Genomic DNA, 21,934 nt, shown 5'->3' with positions numbered 1-21,934 from the left:
AGAAAAGGCTCACTCAGAAAAAGAGCCTGCAGCTCAGAGACCAGACAAGACGAATAGATTGCTACCAGAAAAACTGTCAAGATAAGCATTCGCAAGGAAAGAGTATGCAGCAGTTGAAAGTCAGACCTGACAAAAACTTGAGGACCAAGTTAAGGTCCCACAGAGGCAATCCACCTAAGGGAAATGCATGTCTACCATGGAGACAGAAAATACTGGTAGGCTGAAGTCTGGGCAGAACTATAGAGCAGTGACATCAGATGTGCTCATTCTCCATTTGCTGGCAGAGGTGCATAACCCAAATTATTTAAATCAAAGCTTTCATCTTAATAATTTAATCAATTTACATCAATCCATCCTAAGTATGAATTAAACATATGTTAGAAAACTTGATCTGTTAAAACTTAACTTTATGCCATTCTGAAAAATTCAAACTGCCAACTATTTCATTCAAACACTCAAACTTCAGTCTTATAGTGGTCTGATGCTCTAACATTACAAAACATGCTGCTGGAGAGGTAGAAAAGAATGAATAATTACCAGAAACTGTGTCCACATTTCGTCATGTAGGCTTCCTCAATCATATCAAAGCAGATGGGACTGAAAGACAATGAAAAGGAAACCTTAAGCCAAAAGGGGGAAAAAAAAAACAAACAAAAAAAAAAACAGTGGATTAAAGAAACCGACGAGAACAGACCTGTTGAAAAGAGCCCTTACAATTATTCCAAAATGTTGTAGGGCCATTACTATGCCTGCCCTTATTTATCTCAGCAGAACATACATCAATCTGCTGGCAGGACCACATCAGCAAGCCTATAAGAAAAATTACCCCAGAAAGCCATGGAGTCAACTGATTGAAGCATCAAATGGGACTACTCTTTTTTTTTTCCATTAAAATACAAAGTTATATTAGATGTCAGGACCTATCAATTATTATATATATATTTTTTTTTTTAAGGTGATGGGGGAAGGAAGAAGAGTGTTTAACAGTCCTTGCCCACCTTATTTTTACTGTTTGTTTTAGGGTTTTTTGTTGGGTTTTTTAAAGGGAATTTGTAGGGGAGAGAGGGCAGCAATGGGAAAAAAGGGGGGCTCAATGTCACATGGAATGTCAATGGGAGAAGATTTGAATCTTGGACCTCTGGTTCTCAGCTGATTGCTCTAATCACCAGGCTATGCTTCATTTGTTGTACTACAAGAGATGGTTAAATGTCATTTGAAAGAACAAAAGCTGTAGATTTGTTTAAAAAAAGTTCTTAAATAACTGCAAACATGTTCTAAAACTGTGGGAGAAAAAGAAAACAAGTCTGATTACCTGTAAACAGGAGTCTCACTCACTCGGCAGAATGAATTAGCCATTACACACGGCAACAGCATCCAAACTGTGCCGATATGGACCCAGTTCTCAGAGCAGACTTTGCTGGGCATGTGCAGGAATTTGAGCCACTCAGTTTCTTCCAGAACTTAAGCTTTAGTAAGTTAAGAAGGTGGGTATAAAGAATGGCCAATTCATCCTGTCTATGAAGAACCCTGTTTACAGGTGAGTAAGTTTGCTTTCTCCACTGACAGGCAGGCACGAATGTGTAGGAAGTCCCAAGCTGAGAGGGCTGTACAGCAGAAGCACTTACTTAAAAAGACAACCCAGCCCTACCAGGTGTGAGTAGGTTGTGCAAAACCACTTCTGCAAAATTACTGTCACTATGGGAGATGATGTCCAGAAGGCATTTTATTTAAAATGTTTATATCCTGCTAAATCTAAAATCCCTAGCAGTTTATATAAATAACACTATCAAATATGGGTATACATAAAAACAAAAATATAAAAATTATAAACACGACATACTATAATATATAAAACAAGATACTACCACAAATGTAAATAAGAACATAAATCAATCTAAAAAAAATGAAAGCATACTACTGATTCTTGAAAATCTGTGTGGCTTACTATATTACATTTCACATATCAAGGAAAAGTATGAGTCTGTAAATACTTTCAAAAAATGAAAAATCCTATAATCAGTTTAAATGCTTCAAAAAAACAAGAAAGGCTTCAACTGCTTCCTCTAAGCTTTTGCACAACTTTATTAGAACAGGTGCCATAGCTGCAAATATTCTCACAGGATTTGTGCAACCTTATAAGTCTAGGGTAGGGGATACCAAGCAAGCACTTAGCAGAACATGAGGCTCTAGAAGAACAGATCTTCAAAAGAGGACATTATACAAAACTTTATGAGCAAATTTTAGTATTTTAATATACACCCTTCATGCCACTGGGAGCCAGTATAGTGCATGAAGCACAGGTGTAACAGTCAATGTTCCTTCCGTATTCTGGCTGTGAAAATTGGTACCATTTGCAATGCTTTAATGTTATAATAGGTAATGGGATGTAAAGGTGGGAAGTTGCTATGACTTTCACTTGATAAGCCTTGATAAAGTCTGTAACTTAGAAACCTACAGTGTAACAGTGCATTATACAGTCCACTAGGCAAATGGACAGAGTATGTTTGGCAATTGCCTGTCCCAATGTATTGGGGGTCAAAGGACAAACAGTTGAGGAGCTTGATGGCGAGGTTTTATCCTCCTTAGGCAATAGGTCAAGGCTCACTTACAGGCCAAAGAGTCAAGAGCTCGCTCTCTTTAATGCATGTGAGACCTTGGGAAGAATATAGGTAGCACATTAAGCTTGATGAATATGGAACTTAGAAACACCATTTAGAACTTGAACTGCATCACAGAAGGCATAGTGAATATGAAACCTGAGCCTGTAAGTCATTTTTACCAAAGTGACAACCATTAGAAACACTGTTTTCTATGTAAAAAACCGTGAAGTCCACCAACTCAAAAGGTTGTTTCATAAGTTAAGCTAGGCCTACACAAGGTCCCAAGACACTGGAAGTTTGCAGACCAGAGGTTTGGGATGCCATACTACTTTCATTCATTTTGATACAAGGGGTGGAGAGAGATGGAAGCCCCTTCTACTTGCTGGCAATATCTGAGATAAACTGCTTAAAGAGTGCAGAGGACAAGACTTAGAATAGATACTAAAGCAAGATCCTTGTCCGTAAGAGAATGTAATCTATTTGGCTAGTCTGTAAACAAAATAGAAAGCCTCTTCCACTTGAAACTGAAGGATCTCCTGGATGAAGGTTTCTTGACAGAAATCAGAACATCCTTCACCTCTTTGGAAAGACCAAAGAAAAAACACTACTATGTGCTCAACATTCCTATCATGAGGGCTAGTGACAGCAAGTTCAGATGGCACAGCTTGCCTTCCTCCTCTGTGATACGAGTCTAAGATGTCCCCAATGGAACCAGAGGCTGAATTAATAGATGGACTAGATATGGCTATCATACATCGTTGTGAAGTTAGCACTATGAGGATTATTTTTGCATTGTCCTGAAAGACCTTCTAAGTCGGTCCTGGAGATCAGAGAAATCATTAAGTAGGCACAGAGTAGATCAATACTCTAATTTAGCAGAAAAGCATTGGGAGCTGATCGGACCCACAGAGCACAACTTCAACCTATCTTCTGATGCAAACAGGTTGATCATGAGCTTTCCCAAAACAATTGAACAAGTCATCTGCAACCCCCTGATGCAAGGACCATGCATGCAGTCATAATCACACTATTGAGATGATCTGCCAACATGTTCTGGATTCTCATACTTCCATTTTTTAATCAGTTAGCTCAAAAAGCACCCTCTAAAAAGCAACTTAAAACTTGAAAACAAAAAAAAAATTACAATATCAAATGTAACACAAAACTAATCATCCTCTTAAAATTAACCTGTTGATATATCAAATAGTAATTCCCCACCCCCCCCCCCCCCAAAAAAAAAAAAAAAAAAGGAAAAACAGGCCTTTCAAAATTTAAGTCAAGTTTATTTATTTAAAATGTTTTATTACCTGCCCTTCCTATGTTCAGGGTGGGGTACATTATGAACATACATAGATCAGAAGTACAAAATACAATGCATTACTTATTCATCCACAAGGAAACATTGCCTTTCTAAATGACTACATATTAGAAAAATAAGTGTTAACTCCAATAAGTCAGAAGAACAAGATAATGCAATAGAAGTACAAAATCATACACATTACATACTCTTTAAAAAGGGGACATTGCCTATCAAATGACTACATATCAGAAAAAGGAGGTGTTAACTCCTAGCAGACACAGGAATTAAAAGAGGGGCCAATGATAAGTTACAAAAGACTGATCGAGGGAGAAAAACGCGAGTTTATATCCATCATTTAGGTCAGGAAATGCTTTTTTGAAGAGGGAAGTTTTTAGTATTTTTTTTTTTTTAATATTCTTTCCCCAGAGGCTTCTTACTTCATATGGTAAGCTGTTCCTCAGGAGAGGACCTATGAAAAAGAAGGCATGCTCTCTGGTTTCATCAAGGTGGGCAAGCTTTGGGGATAGGACATCTATAGCATTAGGTTCGCCGACCTGAGAGACAGGGAAGGAGTGTGAATTTTTAGTATCGAAGAAATCCAGGGGAGGAGTGTAAATAGTTGAGTATATGACCATGGTAAGCTTGTATTGTATACAATATGCGACTGGGAGCCAGTATAAATGTTTCAAGGAGAGGGGTAATATGTTCATGAATGGGAGTGCCAGTTTAAAGTCTTGCTGCAGAGTTTTGTATAATCTGCAATGGATGGATAGCATATAATGGGAGGCCTGTAAGGAGAGAGAGTTACAATAATGAATTCTAGAGAATAAAGATTGAAGGACAGATTGGAAATCAGTGTTCGGGAAAGGGCTTGAGGTGACTGAGTAGACGTAGTTTGTAAAAGGATGCGTTGCTAATGGTTCTTATATAGCCATGCAGAGAGAGAGGGGTCAATAGTGACTCCCAAGCTACATATAGTTTGGGAGACAGCGATGAATGAGTGTCAAATAAATTGTTGGGAGTTTAACAGGAAAACGTGATAGGACAATGATTTCTAATTTAGATAAATTGAGAGCTTGTTTCTTGCAGTGCAGCCATTTTTGGATGGTTATAAGACAGTGGGTAAGGAATGGTTCTGTAAGAGCCTTTGTTTCTTTTCAGAGGGAAAAAAAAAAGAATAGGATACAGTCAGCATAGATCTTATAATGAATTCCAAGGCCAGCTAGGGTGTGGCATAGTGGTATTAAGTAGACATTAAATAAGGCAGCAGAGAGAAGACCCTTGGGGTACCCCAGAGTTAAGGGGCATCATGGAATAGGTAAAAGAATCAATATGAATTTGTTAGGTCCTGTTGAGATATGAACCAGGACAGAACAGATCTGGTTAAACCAATGAAGCAAAGTCTAGAAAGTAGGATGAGAATTTACTGTATCAAACACCGAGGAAATATGAAGGAAGCATAGGAGAAAAGCTGAGCCTTGATCGAAACTCTGTCTGTGTTAAAGTTGGAGCGTAACAGCAGCTCAGTACTATGATGTTTCCTAAACACAAATTGATATTAAGGATATTATTTGAGTCAATACAGTTGCAAATTTGCTGAAGCACTGCTGTTCCTATGCTGTTAGCCATGAATGAAAGAGGAAATCAGGTGGTAATTGGAGATGAGAGTTGGATCAGCTGATTGATTGTGGGGCAGGACTGAAGCCTGTTTTAGTAGGTCAGGAACAATTCCATGTTGTAGTGAAGAATTAATGGTTAGTAATAAAAGGAGCAATGTCCAGTTTAATCAGCTTAAGAAGCATAGTATGACAGGGGTTAAAGGGATTAAGCGATGGTTTCATCTTATTGATAATCTCAGTAGTATCAGATGTTGACATAATTGAAACGACCCCAGACTGCACCATCAGTGATCAATTCATCAGCATAGTCTAAGGGTGCAGTGCAGTATGCGAAAGTGGTCAAAGAAAGCAAACAATGTTAGGGATGATCCAAAAAGAAATGAAGATTAAAATTAAAGATATATTTCCTCTGATTTGAGCCATGGGGGCATCCATATCTTGAGTACTGTGTGCAGTTCTAGTCACCCTATCTCAAGTCATAGCAGATCTAGAAGAGATGCAGAGGAGGGCAACAAAAATGAGGAAAGGAATCGAACAGCTTCCCCTATGATGAGAGGGTATGCATGCTATTTATTTTTATTTGTTTGCTTTTATATACCGACATTTGTTGGGGTACATCACATCGGTTCACATAACTGGATAAAGGCATGACGGGAGTCGTACCATTTTACATTGTAACATTAGAACATGCGTAGGAACAGTTTAAACAGTGAAATACAAGTTAACAGTTTAACAGTGAAACGTAGTGGAACACAGGGACAGTATTTGTACATATTAACAATTGTGGAGAACTTTTTACATGTTTTGGTTTTTTTTGGTTTTTTTTTTTGTCTTATTTATTTGCTAGGACTCTTCAGTTTGAAAAAGAGACAGGCTGAATGGGGACATGACAGAAGTTTATAAAATCATAAGCGATGTGAACAGGACAATTATTTACCCTTTCAAATAACAAAACGTCCATAAAACATTAGCTAGGTAGACTAAAGAAAGCTTTGGCTAGCCCATGGAGTCATTATCAGGAAACAGGTCTACTTCATGAGATCTGCTGAATATCTGTGATCTGGGCTAGCAACTATGGGAGACAGAATCCTGGCTTGATGGACCCAGCATATTTCTCATGTAAGGCAAATTTTTGCACAGAAAAAAAAAAAGGACATTCAGCTGTCTTCTGAACTGTTGCAATAGTGTATTGGCATCAGTTACAGTACCCAAAATTTGAACTTTCAGCCATCTCTTCTGGAAGCTGAACAGCCCTAACCTCTTTAGCCTTTCCTCATAGGGGAGCTGTTCCATTCCCTTTATCATTTTGGTCGCCCTTCTCTGTACCTTCTCTAATGCAACTATATCTTTGAGATATTACTGTATCCTGGGCAATTGTTTTTTTAAGTGATCTCTCAGAATCTGCCTTTACTAAAGCCAACAGCTTCTCATTTAAAGTCTTAGTATCTTCTTCCAGAGTAGAGACCCATACCCCAATATCATGTATTCTTTTGTATCTCAACTATTATATTTTTCACTTCATTGATGTACTCATAAGCTTTTTCAAACTTACTTTCTAGTGCCTGTACCACTGGCCTACTCAAATCAGTCAGGCACCATCCTTCAGGTCAGCCAGTTTGTTTTCAAATGGCTTAACCTTTTGGTTATCCTTTTTTGTAGCCATTTCTTCCCCATTCTTAAAAACAAGCTTGCTTATTTGACAATAATTGTATTGTGCTTTTATTTAGATTTTTATATTATGCTTTTTGGCACTTCAAAATGTACCATCAAAGCGGATTACATTCAGTTACTATAGGTATTTCCCTATCCCCCCAGGGTTTACAATCTAATTTTGAACCTGAGGCAATGATGTGCATTATCAGTAAAAATTAAAAAAAAATATATATATACACACCCATCTGAAATATCAATCTGCTGCTGTGCCTCCCCCTCCCAGTGGGGGAGGTATGCAAACCATGCAATCGCACCTGGCAGCAGGTGGTGGAAATAAGGAAGAGGCTCATTCTGCCATCAGTAGACCCCCTATTATGCTGCTAGTTTTCATGCACCAGCTTCACGGTATTCAAAACTTATGGGACTGGCACTAACTCTATGCTGATCTCACGATGCACAAGATGAGCATAAAAAATTACCAGCCCTGTGACTTTTGAATACTGCAGGGACAGCACACAAGGAGCAGCAGAACAGGTTCCTGTATTTTCCACAAGACTAGGACAGTAGCAGCAAAGGAGGAAGACAGGATCTGATGAGCCTGCCTGTGAGAAAAAAAACTTGAGCTTCCGTGGGTATGTATAAAGAGTTTGTGCCACCCCATTAATTGACAAGCTCAGCGAAACTGAAAATCAAGTTTTCAGGTTTGGAGGATAGGGGATTTTCCTATACTTGTTTTAATTATTGGGAGTTTGATAGCTTTTTGAAATATTTTATTGTTTTTTAAAAAAATGTTTTAAACTTTGAGTTCTTAATTGGAAGTTATTCTACTCATCAGTTTTTTGAAAAGATTTTTGTTTGGTTTATGAGGACTAGTGTTGCTGTTTTTCCATTGTTAACTCACATACAGAGTCTCAGTTGTTGCAGTTTCCGGTTCAGTTTCTTTCTACATGTTTCCATTTATATTATATGGTCTCTCTATTCTCTATTTGGGTGGGTCTGTGCTCTGCATATGTGACTGAGGCCTGGTGGATTATGGGAAAATAGCCTGGGGGAATTTCTCTATACTGTAACATGGGTATCCAATTACACACACACAAAAAAAAAAAGTATAAGTGTGTGGGGGCCAGAGATGTGCTTGGAGGGGATGGGGGCCAGTGTTTTTTTTGGGGGGTTCCCGCTTTGAAGAATCTACAAAGTTCAGTGGCAAAGACTGGAATGGTGATGCATCAGTCAACCATACAACTGACCTGCATGAGAGGGTGGCTAGATAGAAGCCATTACTGAATAATGAATTGTGACTTTGAAAATTTACTTTTAGCATATGTTTGGAGCAATCTGTGTAATGTCACCCCCCAAATACAAACGCAATGGAAAAAGGGTGAAGTGGATAACAAAACTCAACTAAATAAGACACAAAAGGAGTCCAAGAAAAGCAGTAACCTGAATGAGAAAAGCTGGAAACTTATGAGCACAAATGCTCACAGTTTGGGCAATAAAATCCCAGATCTGCAAGCCCTAATGGTGAAGGCAGACTTGGACATTGTTGCTGTCAGAGACTTGGTTCATAGAATCTCATGATTGGGATACGGCAATACCGGACTATAACTTATTAAAGAAGGACAGAGAGGACAGGAAAGGGGGAGGAGTAGCTCTTTATGTCAGAAACAACATCCAAGCATCTGAGCTGCAAGGAAGATGGGGCAAAGAAGCAGCAATATGGGCCGACCTAAAAAAAAGATGGGGCTTTCATTTTTATTGGAGTGGTTTACAGGCCTCTAAATCAAATGGAAGAGCTTGACAAAGATCTAGTTGAAGACATCCAAAAGATGGGAAAGAAGGGAGAAGTGGTGATTGTTGGAGATTTTAATCTGCCGGATGTAGACCTGAGAATCCCTTCTGCAGAATCTAACAGTAGTAGAGAGATAGTGGATGCCCTGCAAGGGGCTCTGTTCAAACAAATGGTAATGGAGCTATACTCCATTTAGTTCTCACTAATGGAGATAATGTCTAAAGTCTAGGTGGGTGCCCACCTCAGCACCAGTGATCATCATACAGTATGGTTTCCTATCACAAATAGGATACGGAGAAGTAGCACGAAGATCCAAGTTTTGCAGTTCAAAAACACGGACTTTGATGAAATGGGGAAGTACCTGGAGGAAGAACGAGAGAGATGTGGAACAGTGGACCAAACTAAAAGGAGCAATTACCAAGGCAACTAATCTATGTTAGAAAAGTAAAGAAAAGCAAGAGAAAAATGAAATCTGGTTCTCAAAGGAGGTGGCTGACAAAATAAAAACTAAAAGAACAGCGTTCAAGAAATATAAAGAATCCCAAAGAGAGAAGAATAAGGAAGAATATTCTGGTGGAACTGAGGGCGACTAAGAAAGCAATCAAGAAAGCGAAAATTCAAGCAGAAGAAAGGATTGCCAAAGAGGTAAAGCAAGGTGACAAAACATTTTTTAGATACATCAGTGAAAGAAGAAAAGTCCAAAGTGGTATACTGAAATTGAAAGGTGAAAAGGATCAATGGGTGGAGACAGATGAAGAAATGGCAGAAATATTAAATGAATACTTCAGTTCGGTATTCACTAGAGAAGGCCCGACACTAGTTAACAAGAAACTGGAGGGAAGCGGAATGGATGAAACTCCGTTTACGGAAGAGAATGTATGGGAAGAGCTAGGAAAACTGAAGGTGGACAAAGCCATGGGGCCTGATGAGGTTCATCTCAGGATACTGAGGGAGCTCAGAGATGTGCTGGAGGCTCCGCTGTGTGACCTGTTCAATAGCTCCCTGGAATGGGAGTGGTGCAGAGTGATTAGAGAAGAGTGACAGTGGTCTCACTTCACAAGAGCGGGAGCAGACAGGAGGCTGGAAACTACAGGCCGGTTAGCCTCACCTCGGTGGTGGGAAAGGTATTGGAGTCGCTGCTGAAGGAAAGAATTGTGAACTATCTACAAGCAGCAGAATTGATGGACCAGAGGCAGCATGGTTTCACCAAGGGAAGGTCCTATCAGACAAATCTGATAGACTTTTTTGATTGAGTGACTAAGGAATTGGATCGAGGAAGAGCGCTCGACGTCATCTACTTGGATTTTAGCAAAGCTTTTAATACGGTCCCGCACAGGAGGCTGGTGAATAAAATGAGAAGCTTAGGAGTGAGTGCCGAGGTGATGGCCTGGATTGCAAACTGGTTAACGGACAAAAGACAATGTGTGATGGTAAATGGAACTTACTCAGAAGAGAGAGCGGTGTTAAGCGGAGTGCCGCAAGGATCAGTGTTGGGACTGCTCCTGTTCAATATCTTTGTAAGTGACATTGCAGACGGGACAGAAGGTAAGGTTTGTATTTTTGCAGATGACAGTAAGATCTGCAACAGAGTGGACAACTGGAAGGAGTGGAGAGAAGGAGACGGGATTTAAGGAAGCTGGAAGAGTGGTTGAAGATATGGCAGCCGAGATTCAATGCCAAGAAGTCCACATTCATACATATGGGGTGTGGAAATCCGAAAGAACTGTATTCGATAGGGGATGAAGGGTTGATGTGCACGGAGCAGGAGAGATCTTGGGGTGATAGTGTCTAACGATCTGAAGTCGGCGAAACAATGTGACAAGGTGATAGCTAAAGCCAAAAGAATACTGGGCTGCATAGAGAGAGGAAAATAGAGTAAGAAAAGGGAAGTGATTATCCCCTTGTACAGGTCCTTGGTGAGGCCTCACCTGGATTACTGTGCTCAGTTCTGGAGACCGTATCTCTGAATGGACAGAGACAGGATAAGAACATAAAAACATAACATGCCATACTGGGTCAGACCAAGGGTCCATCAAGCCCAGCATCCTGTTTCCAACAATGGCCAATCCAGGCCATAAGAACCTGGCAAGTACCCAAAAACTAAATATATTCCATGTTACCATTGCTAGTAATAGCAGTGGCTATTTTCTAAATCAACTTAATAGCAGGTAATGGACTTCTCCTCCAAGCACTTATCCAATCCTTTTTTAAACACACCTATACTAACTGCACTAACCACATCCTCTGGCAACAAATTCCAGAGTTTAATTGTGCGTTGAGTGAAAAAGAACTCTCAGATTAGTTTTAAATGTGCCACATGCTAACTTCATGGAGTGCCCCCTAGTCTTTCTACTATCCGAAAGAGTAAATAACCGATTCACATCTACCCGTTCTAGACCTCTCATGATTTTAAATACCTGCATCATATCCCCCCCTCAGCCGTCTCTTCTCCAAGCTGAAAGTCCTAACCTCTTTAGTCTTTCCTCATTGGGGAGCTGTTCCATTCCCCTTATTTTGGTAGCCCTTCTCTGTACCTTCTCCATCGCAATTATATCTTTTTTTAGATGCGGCGACCAGAATTGTACACAGTATTCAAGGTGAGGTCTCACCATGGAGCGGTACAGAGGCATTATGACATTTTCCGTTTTATTCACCATTCCCTTTCTAATAATGCCCAACATTCTGTTTGCTTTTTTGACTGCCGCAGCACACTGAAACGACAATTTCAATGTGTTATCCACTATGATGCCTAGATCTCTTTCTTGGGTTGTAGCACCTAATATGGAACCTAACATTGTGTAACTATAGCATGGGTTATTTTTCCCTATATGCACCACCTTGCACTTCTCCACATTAAATTTCATCTGCCATTTTGATGCCCAATTTTCCAGTCTCACAAGGTCTTCCTGCAATTTATCACAATCTGCTTGTGATGTAACTACTCTGAACAATTTTGTATCATCTGCAAATTTGATTATCTCACTCGTATTTCTTTCCAGATCATTTATAAATATATTGAAAAGTAAGGGTCCCAATACAGATCCCTGAGGCACTCCACTACCCACTCTCTTCCACTGAGAAAATTGTCCATTTAATTCTACTGTTTCCTGTCTTTTAGCCAGTTTGCAATCTACGAAAGGACATCGCCACCAATCCCATGACTTTTTACTTTTCCCAGAAGCCTCTCATGAGGAACTTTGTCAAACGCCTTCTGAAAATCCAAATATACTACATCTACTGGTTCACCTTTATCCACATGTTTATTAACTCCTTCAAAAAAGTGAAGCAGGTTTGTGAGGCAAGACTTGCCTTGGGTAAAGCCATGCTGACTTTGTCTTTCTGTATGTTCTGTGATTTTAATATTTAGAACACTTTCCACTATTTTTCCTGGCACTGAAGTCAGGCTAACCAGTCTGTAGTTTCCCGGATCGCCCCTGGGGCCCTCTCTAAATATTGGGGTTACATTAGCTATCCTCCAGTCTTTAGGTACAATGGATGATATTAATAATAAGTTACACATTTTTACTAATAGGTCTGAAATTTCATTTTTTAGTTCCTTCAGAACTCTGGGGTGTATACCATCCGGTCCAGGTGATTTACTACTCTTCAGTTTGCCAATCAGGCCTACCACATCTTCTAGGTTCACCGTGATTTGATTCAGTCCATCTGAATCATTGTCCATGAAAACCTTCTCCAGTACGGGTACCTCCCCAACATCCTCTTCAGTAAACACCAAAGCAAAGAAATCATTTAATCTTTCCGTGATGGCCTTATCTTCTCTAAGTGCCCCTTTAACCCCTCGATCATCTAACGGTCCAACTGACTCCCTCACAGGCTTTCTGCTTCGGATATATTTAATAAAGGTTTTACTGTGAGTTTTTGCCTCTACGGCCAACTGCTTTTCAAATTCTCTTAGCCTGTCTTATCAATGTCTTACATTTAACTTGCCAACGTTTATGCATTATCCTATTTTCTTCTGTTGGATCCTTCTGCCAATTTTTGAATGAAGATCTTTTGGCTAAAATAGCTTTTTTCACCTCCCCTTTTAACCATGCTGCTAATCGTTTTGCCTTCTTTCCACCTTGCGGTCCAGAGAAGGGCGACCAAAAAGGTAGAGGGTCTTCATCAAATGACTTATGAAGAGAGACTGAAGAATCTAAATATGTACACCCTGGAGGAAAGCAGGAGCAGAGGTGATATGATACAGACTTTCAGATACTTGAAAGGTTTTAATGATCCAAAGACAATAACAAACCTTTTCCGTTGGAAATAAATCAGCAGAACCAGGGGTCACAATTTGAAGCTCCAGGGAGGAAGACTCAGAACCAATGTCAGGAAGTATTTCTTCACGGAGAGGGTGGTGGATGCCTGGAACAACCTTCCGGAGGAAGTGGTGAAGACCAAAACTGTGCAGGATTTCAAAGGGGCGTGGGATAAATACTGTGGATCCATAAAGTCTAGAGGATGTGAATGAAGAGAAGAGGCATGGGGGTGGCTTGCGGGATTGACGGCTACTACCTGGAGATTAATATCCTTATTCAATAAACATACTCACTGTTAATGCAACTCCAACATTGCTCTAATCTCCAATCAACACCACACACAGAGGTGGTATCCTCTCGGGCCTGCACATCCAGGCAGTGATACCTGAAACAAGTGTGTAAGGAGGAGCATATTGCAGTTCGACAATTCTCAACGGGAAACAATCGAAGCTCCGCCCATACTGCCTAAGCTCTAGTGGAATGAGCCCTAACCTATTTAGGAAATGGCTACTTAGCATCCACAAACATGATAACCTCCTTAACTCAACAGGCTAATGTTTAGCCCGTAACATCAACCCACTCTGTTTACCTACACCATGGAAAACACAGGCAGTCAGTCTTCCAAAAAGGTTTAATAACCTCCAATACTGCATCGGATGCCTCTTGACTTCCAAGGTCTGAAAGACTATATTCATCCACATCTTTCCCTGTCAAGCATTGGCAGGGAAAAATTGATTGGTTCAAATGAAAATCAGAGGCCAATCTCTGCAAAGGAGCATGGAACAGTTCAAAGCTGGACCGTCCCTGGAGTCACCCGCAGGAACGGTTCCCAGCAAGAAAAAGCCTGCAGTTTGGACAAGATACACAGAACAATTCACCACGAGAAACACTGTCTTCAAGAATTTAATCTCAAGAGGCAGCCATGCTGTGGCTGAAAAGTGGAATTTGCCAAGATTCAAGATCCAGATCAAGACTCAATGAGGGCACAGCAACCACATGGGAGGACAAAGCAGCTTTAACCCCTACAAAAAACGGGCCACATCTGGATGAGCTGACAAGGGTCCGCTATTCACCTGACCCTTGAAAACAGGCAAGAGATGCCACCTGCACCTTCAAAATTTTAAGGGCCAAGCCCTTAAGTGACCTATCCCGTAAGAATTCCAAAATGAGCAGGATCTTAACCAAACAAGGAAGCATGCCTCGTTCCTCACACCACACCTCAAACACTCTCCAAACCTGAACGTAAGCTAGAGGGGGAGATATGTGCTTGAAGCAAGATGGAATACACAGCAGTGGAATTTCCATGCTTTAATAACCAAGGACCTTTGAAGGACCATACCAAAAAGACAAAATCAAGATGGCCCTACATGAAGAATAGGCCCCTCCACGGATCTGCATACCACAGCCTACTGGACTAATCTGGAGCCACCAGAAGCACCAGCCCCGTGTATCCTTTGATTTTCCAAATCATTCTGCCCAACATGGGCAGGGGAAAAAGCATACAGAGGCTGGTCTTCGCATTGTGCAGTGTCATCAGAAAATCTAATGAACAATGGGCCCCAGCAGCCCATTATGAGCTGGAATACTTTGACCAACAACTCCCATTCTCCTGGATCAAGACTCTGCTGGAGTGCGTGTGGGGTGGGGGGAGGAGGGGAATCAGTTCTTATGTTGTCTTTTCTTGCAATGTGGGAGGCAGAGATTTCCCAAAAAATGTACTTCTGCCCATTTTAAGATCTGAACTATTTCCTGCAACACTTGCTGTTTCTTGGTGCCTTCCTGGCGATTGATGTAAGCCACTGTCATTGCACTGTCTGACATTACTCTGTGCAAACCGAACGGCACATGCTTCCAGATGAGTGAAGCTCCAGAGAAACTCCTCTGCAATCCAGCACCCCTGGCGCCATCAACTCCTGACAGTGAGCCTCCCAACTCTGGAGGCTCATATCCTCGTATCAGTCAGTCTAGTGTTCATAGGGAAACAGCCTTCCTTAGACAAATCGCTTTCAACCACCATTGCATTTGGATGCTAAATGTCACCAGTAATGGTAACGGAAGCTGGATCGAGAAGTCCTGAGACGGTAGACTCCTTGTGCAAGCATTGGTGCTGAAGAGGACATGTATGCGCCATTACCCACGGAGCCACTTCTAGGGTGGCTACCATCGACTGAACACCTGCAGGTAAGACAATACCACCAGGTGAATTGCTGCAGTCAATAGTCGCACCTGCACTATCAGTTTCTGAATGCGGGCCTCTGGCATAACCTGCCTTGCTTTGTTGTCAAAATGAACACAGACATTCCAGCATCTGAGACAGCTATAACTTGCTCTTGATCAAGTTCCCCACCCAAGATAGATACTGCAGCAAGGAACCACCAAACCAATCTCACTGACTTCCTGAGATAGAAGAAATAAGCACAAGGCAACAAGAGGATAACCGCAATTCATTGCCACATCCTCAAGGTCTGCATAAGGATTGCCTCCTTTCTCCTATCACTTTGAAACTGAACACCACAGCGCCCCCCTTTAAAAACGCTGCCTTTCCCGGGCACCTCTTTCCAAGCCGACCCGACCACCAACACCGCTCTCCGTGCTGCTGGCGCAGACCCGCCGGGGTCCAGAGCCAGAACCAGCACCCGCGATTGGCACCGAAGTCAGCGACCAGGCCCGAAGCCTACCCGCCTGGGACGCCAGCCACTCCACCACCCGGCTTTACACGCAGCTTACCTGAGGCGACTCTCGAAGAAGTCACTTCCGCTCCCGATAGACGGACCTCCTGCCCTTTAAATTAAGGCCCTCACCTCCGGCGCCGCGCACACGAAGGAGCACAACCAAAGGGACCTGCCCCTTGGTGCGCCCCTTCGTGTGTCCACTGAAGTGCACCCCTACCTACCTTACCCCGCCCCCCCCCCCCCCATGTCCCCCTGATACTTTCTCCGAATGCAACCTCCCCCCCCCCTCACCCAGTCCTCCTCACCCCTTGCTCCACCTCCCCACCCCAAAGCCATCAAGCGAAGATGCAAACCTTCCCCATCCCCACCATCAAGCATCTCTATCGCAACCTGGTTAAACCCCCACCCCCACTCCGCCAGAGCAAATCCCTGATACACATCATGACCACCACCCCCTTCGCCCAACTCCTAGGACTCTCACTTCTTTCTATTACAATCTCTAATGCTCAATCTCTTACAAAAAAAAAAAACCCACATCCTTGACGACTACTTGATTCGAAACCAGACATCTGTGCAATCACAGAAACCTGGCTTAAACACACAGATATTCCTTTAACCAACCAACTACCCCTACAGATCTAAGACGTTTTCTCTCTTCCTAGACCAAAAAAAAAAAAAGAAAAAAAAGAGGCGGCTTACTATTAGCCGCCAAAAAAGAGCTAAGACTGACCCCCCCAGACAATCAAGACCATAACCAAACTTGAAATTGGACTATTATATCTAGCCAACTACAAATCTGTCTAATTTACACTCCCCCCCCCCCCCCCCCCCGGGCTCCTAGATTCTGATGCCTCCCCTCTCATTGAAATCATAACCAAACACATTGACATAGACTCTCCCGCTATCATATTGGGGGATTTCAACCTAAATAAAAAAAAAAAATTGACTCCCCCACTCCCAAAAACCACCATCCACTATAGGAAACCATGTTCTATGGATGACCTCGCATCACACCTCACACATGAATTACCCAACCTAGACCTCTCAAACCCAGACGCGGCCATCTCATCTTGGTTCAACATATCTAACTCAGTAGCCAATAAAGTTTGCCCACTTACTTCTAAAGAAATAGACCCAGACCTTAACAAACAACCTTGGTTCTCGCCCGAATTAAAAAAACTCAAACAAGAGCTCAGACCACAAGGAACACAAATGACACAGAGACCCCTCTCCCGTTCACAGTCCGCCATGCACAGTTACAGATCCACCATACTCTGGACAAAAAGAGACTACTATGCCAAAACAATCCACAACTTCTTCTACGATGCCAAAGCATTGTTCTCTTACGTCTCAGCTCTTACCAAAACCACACCCCCCCCCCCCATCCCTGACGACCAGGCCCAAACAAAGTCAAATGAACTGGTGACCTATTTTCAGAAAAAAATCTTTAACCTCTTAGCCCCCATCTACTCCAACCTCCCGCCACCCCCGCCTCACTACACCCCCATCCATCCAAAGGCCAATTTCGAGTCCTTTGAACTAACCTCATCCCTCGAAATTGAATCCATCCTCAAAAAAATGAAACCCTCATCCCACCCCCTCCGACCCCATCTCCTCAAAACTGCTACTCACCATTCCTACCTCCATTTCTAAAGCCCTGGCAGAAATTATCAACTGCTCCTTTTCCCAAGGAATAGTACCAGACACGTTAAAACTAGCCTCCCTTAAACCTCTTGAAGAAACTCAACCTAGTCCCAGAAGGCCCGAATTTCCGCCCCATCTCCAATCTGCCATTCATCTCCATCTCCAATCTGCCATTCATCTCCAAACTCAAGGAGAGACTAGTCAACACACAACTCTCCGAATTTCTAGAAAACCACAAGATACTCTTTCCCTCCCAGTTCGGATTCCGCAAATCACTAAACACAGAATCCCTCCCGATTTCCCTCATAGACAACCTTCTCATAGAAATAGATAAGGGACAACCTTACCTACTGGCACTACTCGATATTTCCTCAGTGTTCGACACTGTAAACCACTCCATGTTCCTCAACCACCTTGCAGACATAGGTACCATGGGTACAGTCCTCAGATGGTTCAAGTCCTTCCTTACGGTAGTAACAGACACTGCCAGGTCAGAACAAATAAAGAATCCCCCCCTATCATCTCCACCCTGGGAGTACCCCAAGGCTCATCCCTCTCTCCTACCCTCTTCAATATCTATCTTCTACCCCTCTGCCAGCTACTATCAAACCTCAATCTATCTCACTTCACCTATGTGGATGATGTGCAGATATTCATTCCCATAACAGAATCCATTTCAAAAACCCTCAAGTTCTAGGACAGCTGCCTACACTCCATCAGCCTCAACCTACTCATCAACACCTCCAAGACAGAACTCCTTTTCATCTCCCCTAACTCCAATACTCCTCCCCCCACCAGCCCTATTACAGCGACAGTTGCCCATGTGAGAGACCTAGGCGTCACATTGGATAACCACTTAAACCTAAAGAGATTCGTCAACACGACCAAAGAATGCTTCTATAAACTTCAAATACTGAAAAAGCTCAGACCTCTCCTACACTTCTGGGACTTCCGGACGGTCCTCCAAGCCACCGTGTTCTCAAAAGTTTTGCAACTCCCTCCTCCTGGGCCTCCCTGCAAGCACCACTAAACCCTTACAGATACTACAGAATGCAGCTGCTAGAATCCTGATAAACTCCAAAAGAGGCGACCACATCACACCCATACTTAAGAATTTACATTGGCTCCCCCATAAGCTTCAGAATCATTTATAAGTCCTTTACAATCATACACAAAACCATCCACAATCAACACTCACTCACACTAAAAATCCCTCTACGATGCCACACTTCAAATAGACTGATTAGAGAGGCCTATAAACAAACTTCCACACACCCCCAAATCAAATCCACCATGCACTCCCTCACTAACAAACAGGCCTGCTCCATAGCAGGATCAACCCACTGGAACGACAAGCCCCCCCCGACCTCCTCCAGGAAAGCTGCCCACTGACCTTCAAGAAAAAACTTAAGACCTGGCTGTTCACTCGAGCCTTTCCCTAACACCACAAACAGCTGTAGAGACTCCAATTCGATTCCCCAGAAAGGTCAACAGCTACCCTACCATGTTATGTTATGTTACTCTACAGACACTATAATGTATGTTGTTGATATGTTTCCTATTTCTGTACTACTAATTCCTAGTTATAACCTCCTTCATTCTTCGTTTTTCCCCTCCTTTAACTGATTAATTTTTTGGTTAATCCTTCGCTGTTCGATGTAATCTATCTATATCTCATTCGATGTAAACCGATGCGATATGACTCGTGCCGTGAACTTCGGTATAAAAAAAATAATTTAAATAAATAAATCCACTTTCAGAAAATGCAATTGCTCTCTCGCTATCGGATCCAGGGGGGTACACCCCTACCAAGACTCATCCCCCTTTAAAGTTTGCTTCCGGAGCACCACATTCAAGGCCAATCAAGGTACTAAAATGGGATTCTTCTTTGGCTCAGACATGGAACCAACACCTGGTACTCCCAGCATAGTGTCTGGTTGATCAGAGCCGGCAACACACCTATATAACTCCAAACCCAGAGGGATTTCCCCATCCTCCAGGGAATAAGGATCGCCCTCGTCATCCAAGCCAGCAGGGTCCCTATCACAGCAGGCCGAGGCATACTCAGATGCTTATCCGCAGCACCAGACTTGTGGAACTCTGCAGCCTGCGATCCTGAAATTCCAAGTTTGGCTGGTTCCACTGAACATTAGAAAGAACTGCAGCCCTTGAAAAAAGAAAAGTTCCACCCAAGAAAAAGATGGAAGGATCCATACCAAAACCAGGAGGCATCAGAGTGGCACCCACTGAGAAGTCCTCCCGTGCTGAAATTCCAATTAGGGGAGCCTTAAAACCAGGTGAAAAACTTGACAGATCAACCATTCCCTCATCCTGCTGGTAAGGGCCAGACTCAGCCAAATCACAAGAGACAACTCTTCCTAAGCTTCTAGGGAATGCTGACAAAATACAGGGAACACCCTGCTTTGATGCCCAAATACAGTAAGTACTGCAATTCACAAGGCATTTAGAATTCTTGCCACCAGCTACATGGATAAGACATTCACTAGCCACATGCTTAAAAGCAAACATCTGACAATTGTGCATCTGTACAAGGGAAGCCTGGACAGGATATGCAAAAAAATTAGGATGCCAATATTTGAGATAGGATGTCCCATAAGTGCATGGTCTCTCATGGATGAAGAGCTTAGGCACTAGGAAATCGAACACTAACTACAGACGCCCAAAATTTGGATGCCCAATCCGTGCAGTCCAGACAGACGCCCAACCTGGACACGTAGGAGCCATTTTGCAGCAGACTTGCACAGGAGGCGGTGTGCAAATGCCGCCACAGCCTACCACTCAGCATCGCAGAGAAGCCCGAGAGTGGGGCCTAACTAAAAGGCTGCTCAACCCACTAAAACTGCGAGTCCCCAAAGCCCTCACAGAGGCGGGAACGAACGTCAGATTGACACGCCGAGGCTTGAAGAGCAGAATGAAGAGGGGGAGAGGATTCCCTAAAATTATCCTTCTTATGTATTTGTTTGTTTATATATATACAATTTTAGGGATTCCTATATATATATATACATATATATATATATATATATATATATATATATATATATATATATACATACATACATACATACACATTCCCTTGCCTGAGTTCAACACATCCCGGCTAAGTACAGAGTCAGCCTCCAGCTGCAGGGGGAAATGGCTAATGCCTTCACCTCTGTGCTTGGCTTCCTGCACCTGCTAGCCTCTCAACTGACTCTTTCCTGGCAGAGAAGTCCATGCCAGAAAACCAGCTACCGGACCAAGGAACTCAACTAAGGGAGGTATCATCAGATATCACCTCATGAGAAGCGGTGTGTGATTAATCTCCTCCATCTTTTCTCCTCCCCAGCAAGGAGATGCATGTCCACCATTTGGTGGAGATGGAAAATACTGGCAGATTGATGTTAGAGCAAGGGTATATATACCATGACAGCTTTGCTCTGTCTCCATCTGCTGGTAGAGGTGCATAACCACTAGTTGCGGATTAACCTGTCTGAATGCTGAGAAATTTAAGACCTTAGTACTTTCCTTTTGGGTATTAAGAGGCATGGGACCTGAACATTTATTGAAGAATTGCAATGGTATGTACCAGCATGACAACTGCGATCCAGCCAAGAGGATCTATTGATTATTCCAGCTTTTAAAGGGCTAAGGTATGTTTGGTTGTGGGCTAGGGCATTTTCCATAGTTTCCCCTACATTGTGGAATTCCCTTCCGACTGATGTCAGATTATATGACCTTCCACAAAAAAGTAAAACACATGGTTTTCACAGATACGATGATCTTCAGTGAGTAAGGGTAAGATGAGAGAAAGATTAAAGTAGAATAAAATGATTTACTGATAATGTGTATGCTATTTTGTTCTTATGTGTTTTTAATGAATTATGCATTTTATTTGTATGCTACATTGGGCGATTTTTTATTAAATCAGGAGCAGGTTATAAATTTGTTAAATAAAAATAGAAAATAAAGGAACAGTGACTAGACCAGTTCACACAAAGGATTAGAACATTAAAGTAGCATACACCCACAATTCGGTTCTTTTGCTATTCATACTTATTAGTATTCACATTTAAAGTGGTAGAGCGGGACAGAGAACGTGCTGTTTTAGGAACCAAGAAATAGAAAGGCATAACCTAATAAATGATAAACTCCTCTTGCAGCTCTAGAAGGCCATATCAGAGCAAAGCTCACATTAATACCATGGCAACCACTTATTTGCATTTTTCACACCTGTATTGCCAACAAAAGTCTGAGACAATGCTTTCTCACCTTGGTATTAGTGTCAGTCTGCCTTGTGTCTGTTCTTGTCAGCTATTAAAACTGGCAGTTTGGTGTAAAAAAAAATTAAATTCCGTGAAGTGTGACAAATGGGAGAAAAAAAAATACGCAGCT

At 42.2% G+C, this 21,934-nt stretch overlaps 1 protein-coding gene across 2 annotated transcripts in view; it reads right to left on the bottom strand.

Moving 5' to 3' along the window:
• The window catches only part of COP1 (COP1 E3 ubiquitin ligase), a 440,422-nt gene that overhangs the window by 410,762 nt on the left and 7,726 nt on the right, over window positions 1–21,934 (bottom strand). For both annotated transcript variants that reach the window (XM_029618041.1, XM_029618042.1), the window contains exon 2: window positions 538–597. In XM_029618041.1, coding sequence (XP_029473901.1) covers window positions 538–597 — 60 coding nt within the window. The remainder of the gene's footprint in view (window positions 1–537; window positions 598–21,934) is intronic.

This window comes from Rhinatrema bivittatum, chromosome 10 (genome assembly GCF_901001135.1).
Source record: "Rhinatrema bivittatum chromosome 10, aRhiBiv1.1, whole genome shotgun sequence".
Taxonomy (NCBI): domain Eukaryota; kingdom Metazoa; phylum Chordata; class Amphibia; order Gymnophiona; family Rhinatrematidae; genus Rhinatrema; species Rhinatrema bivittatum.
The sequence above is the reverse complement of the archived record's forward strand: the minus strand, read 5'-3'. Positions and strand labels throughout refer to the sequence as shown.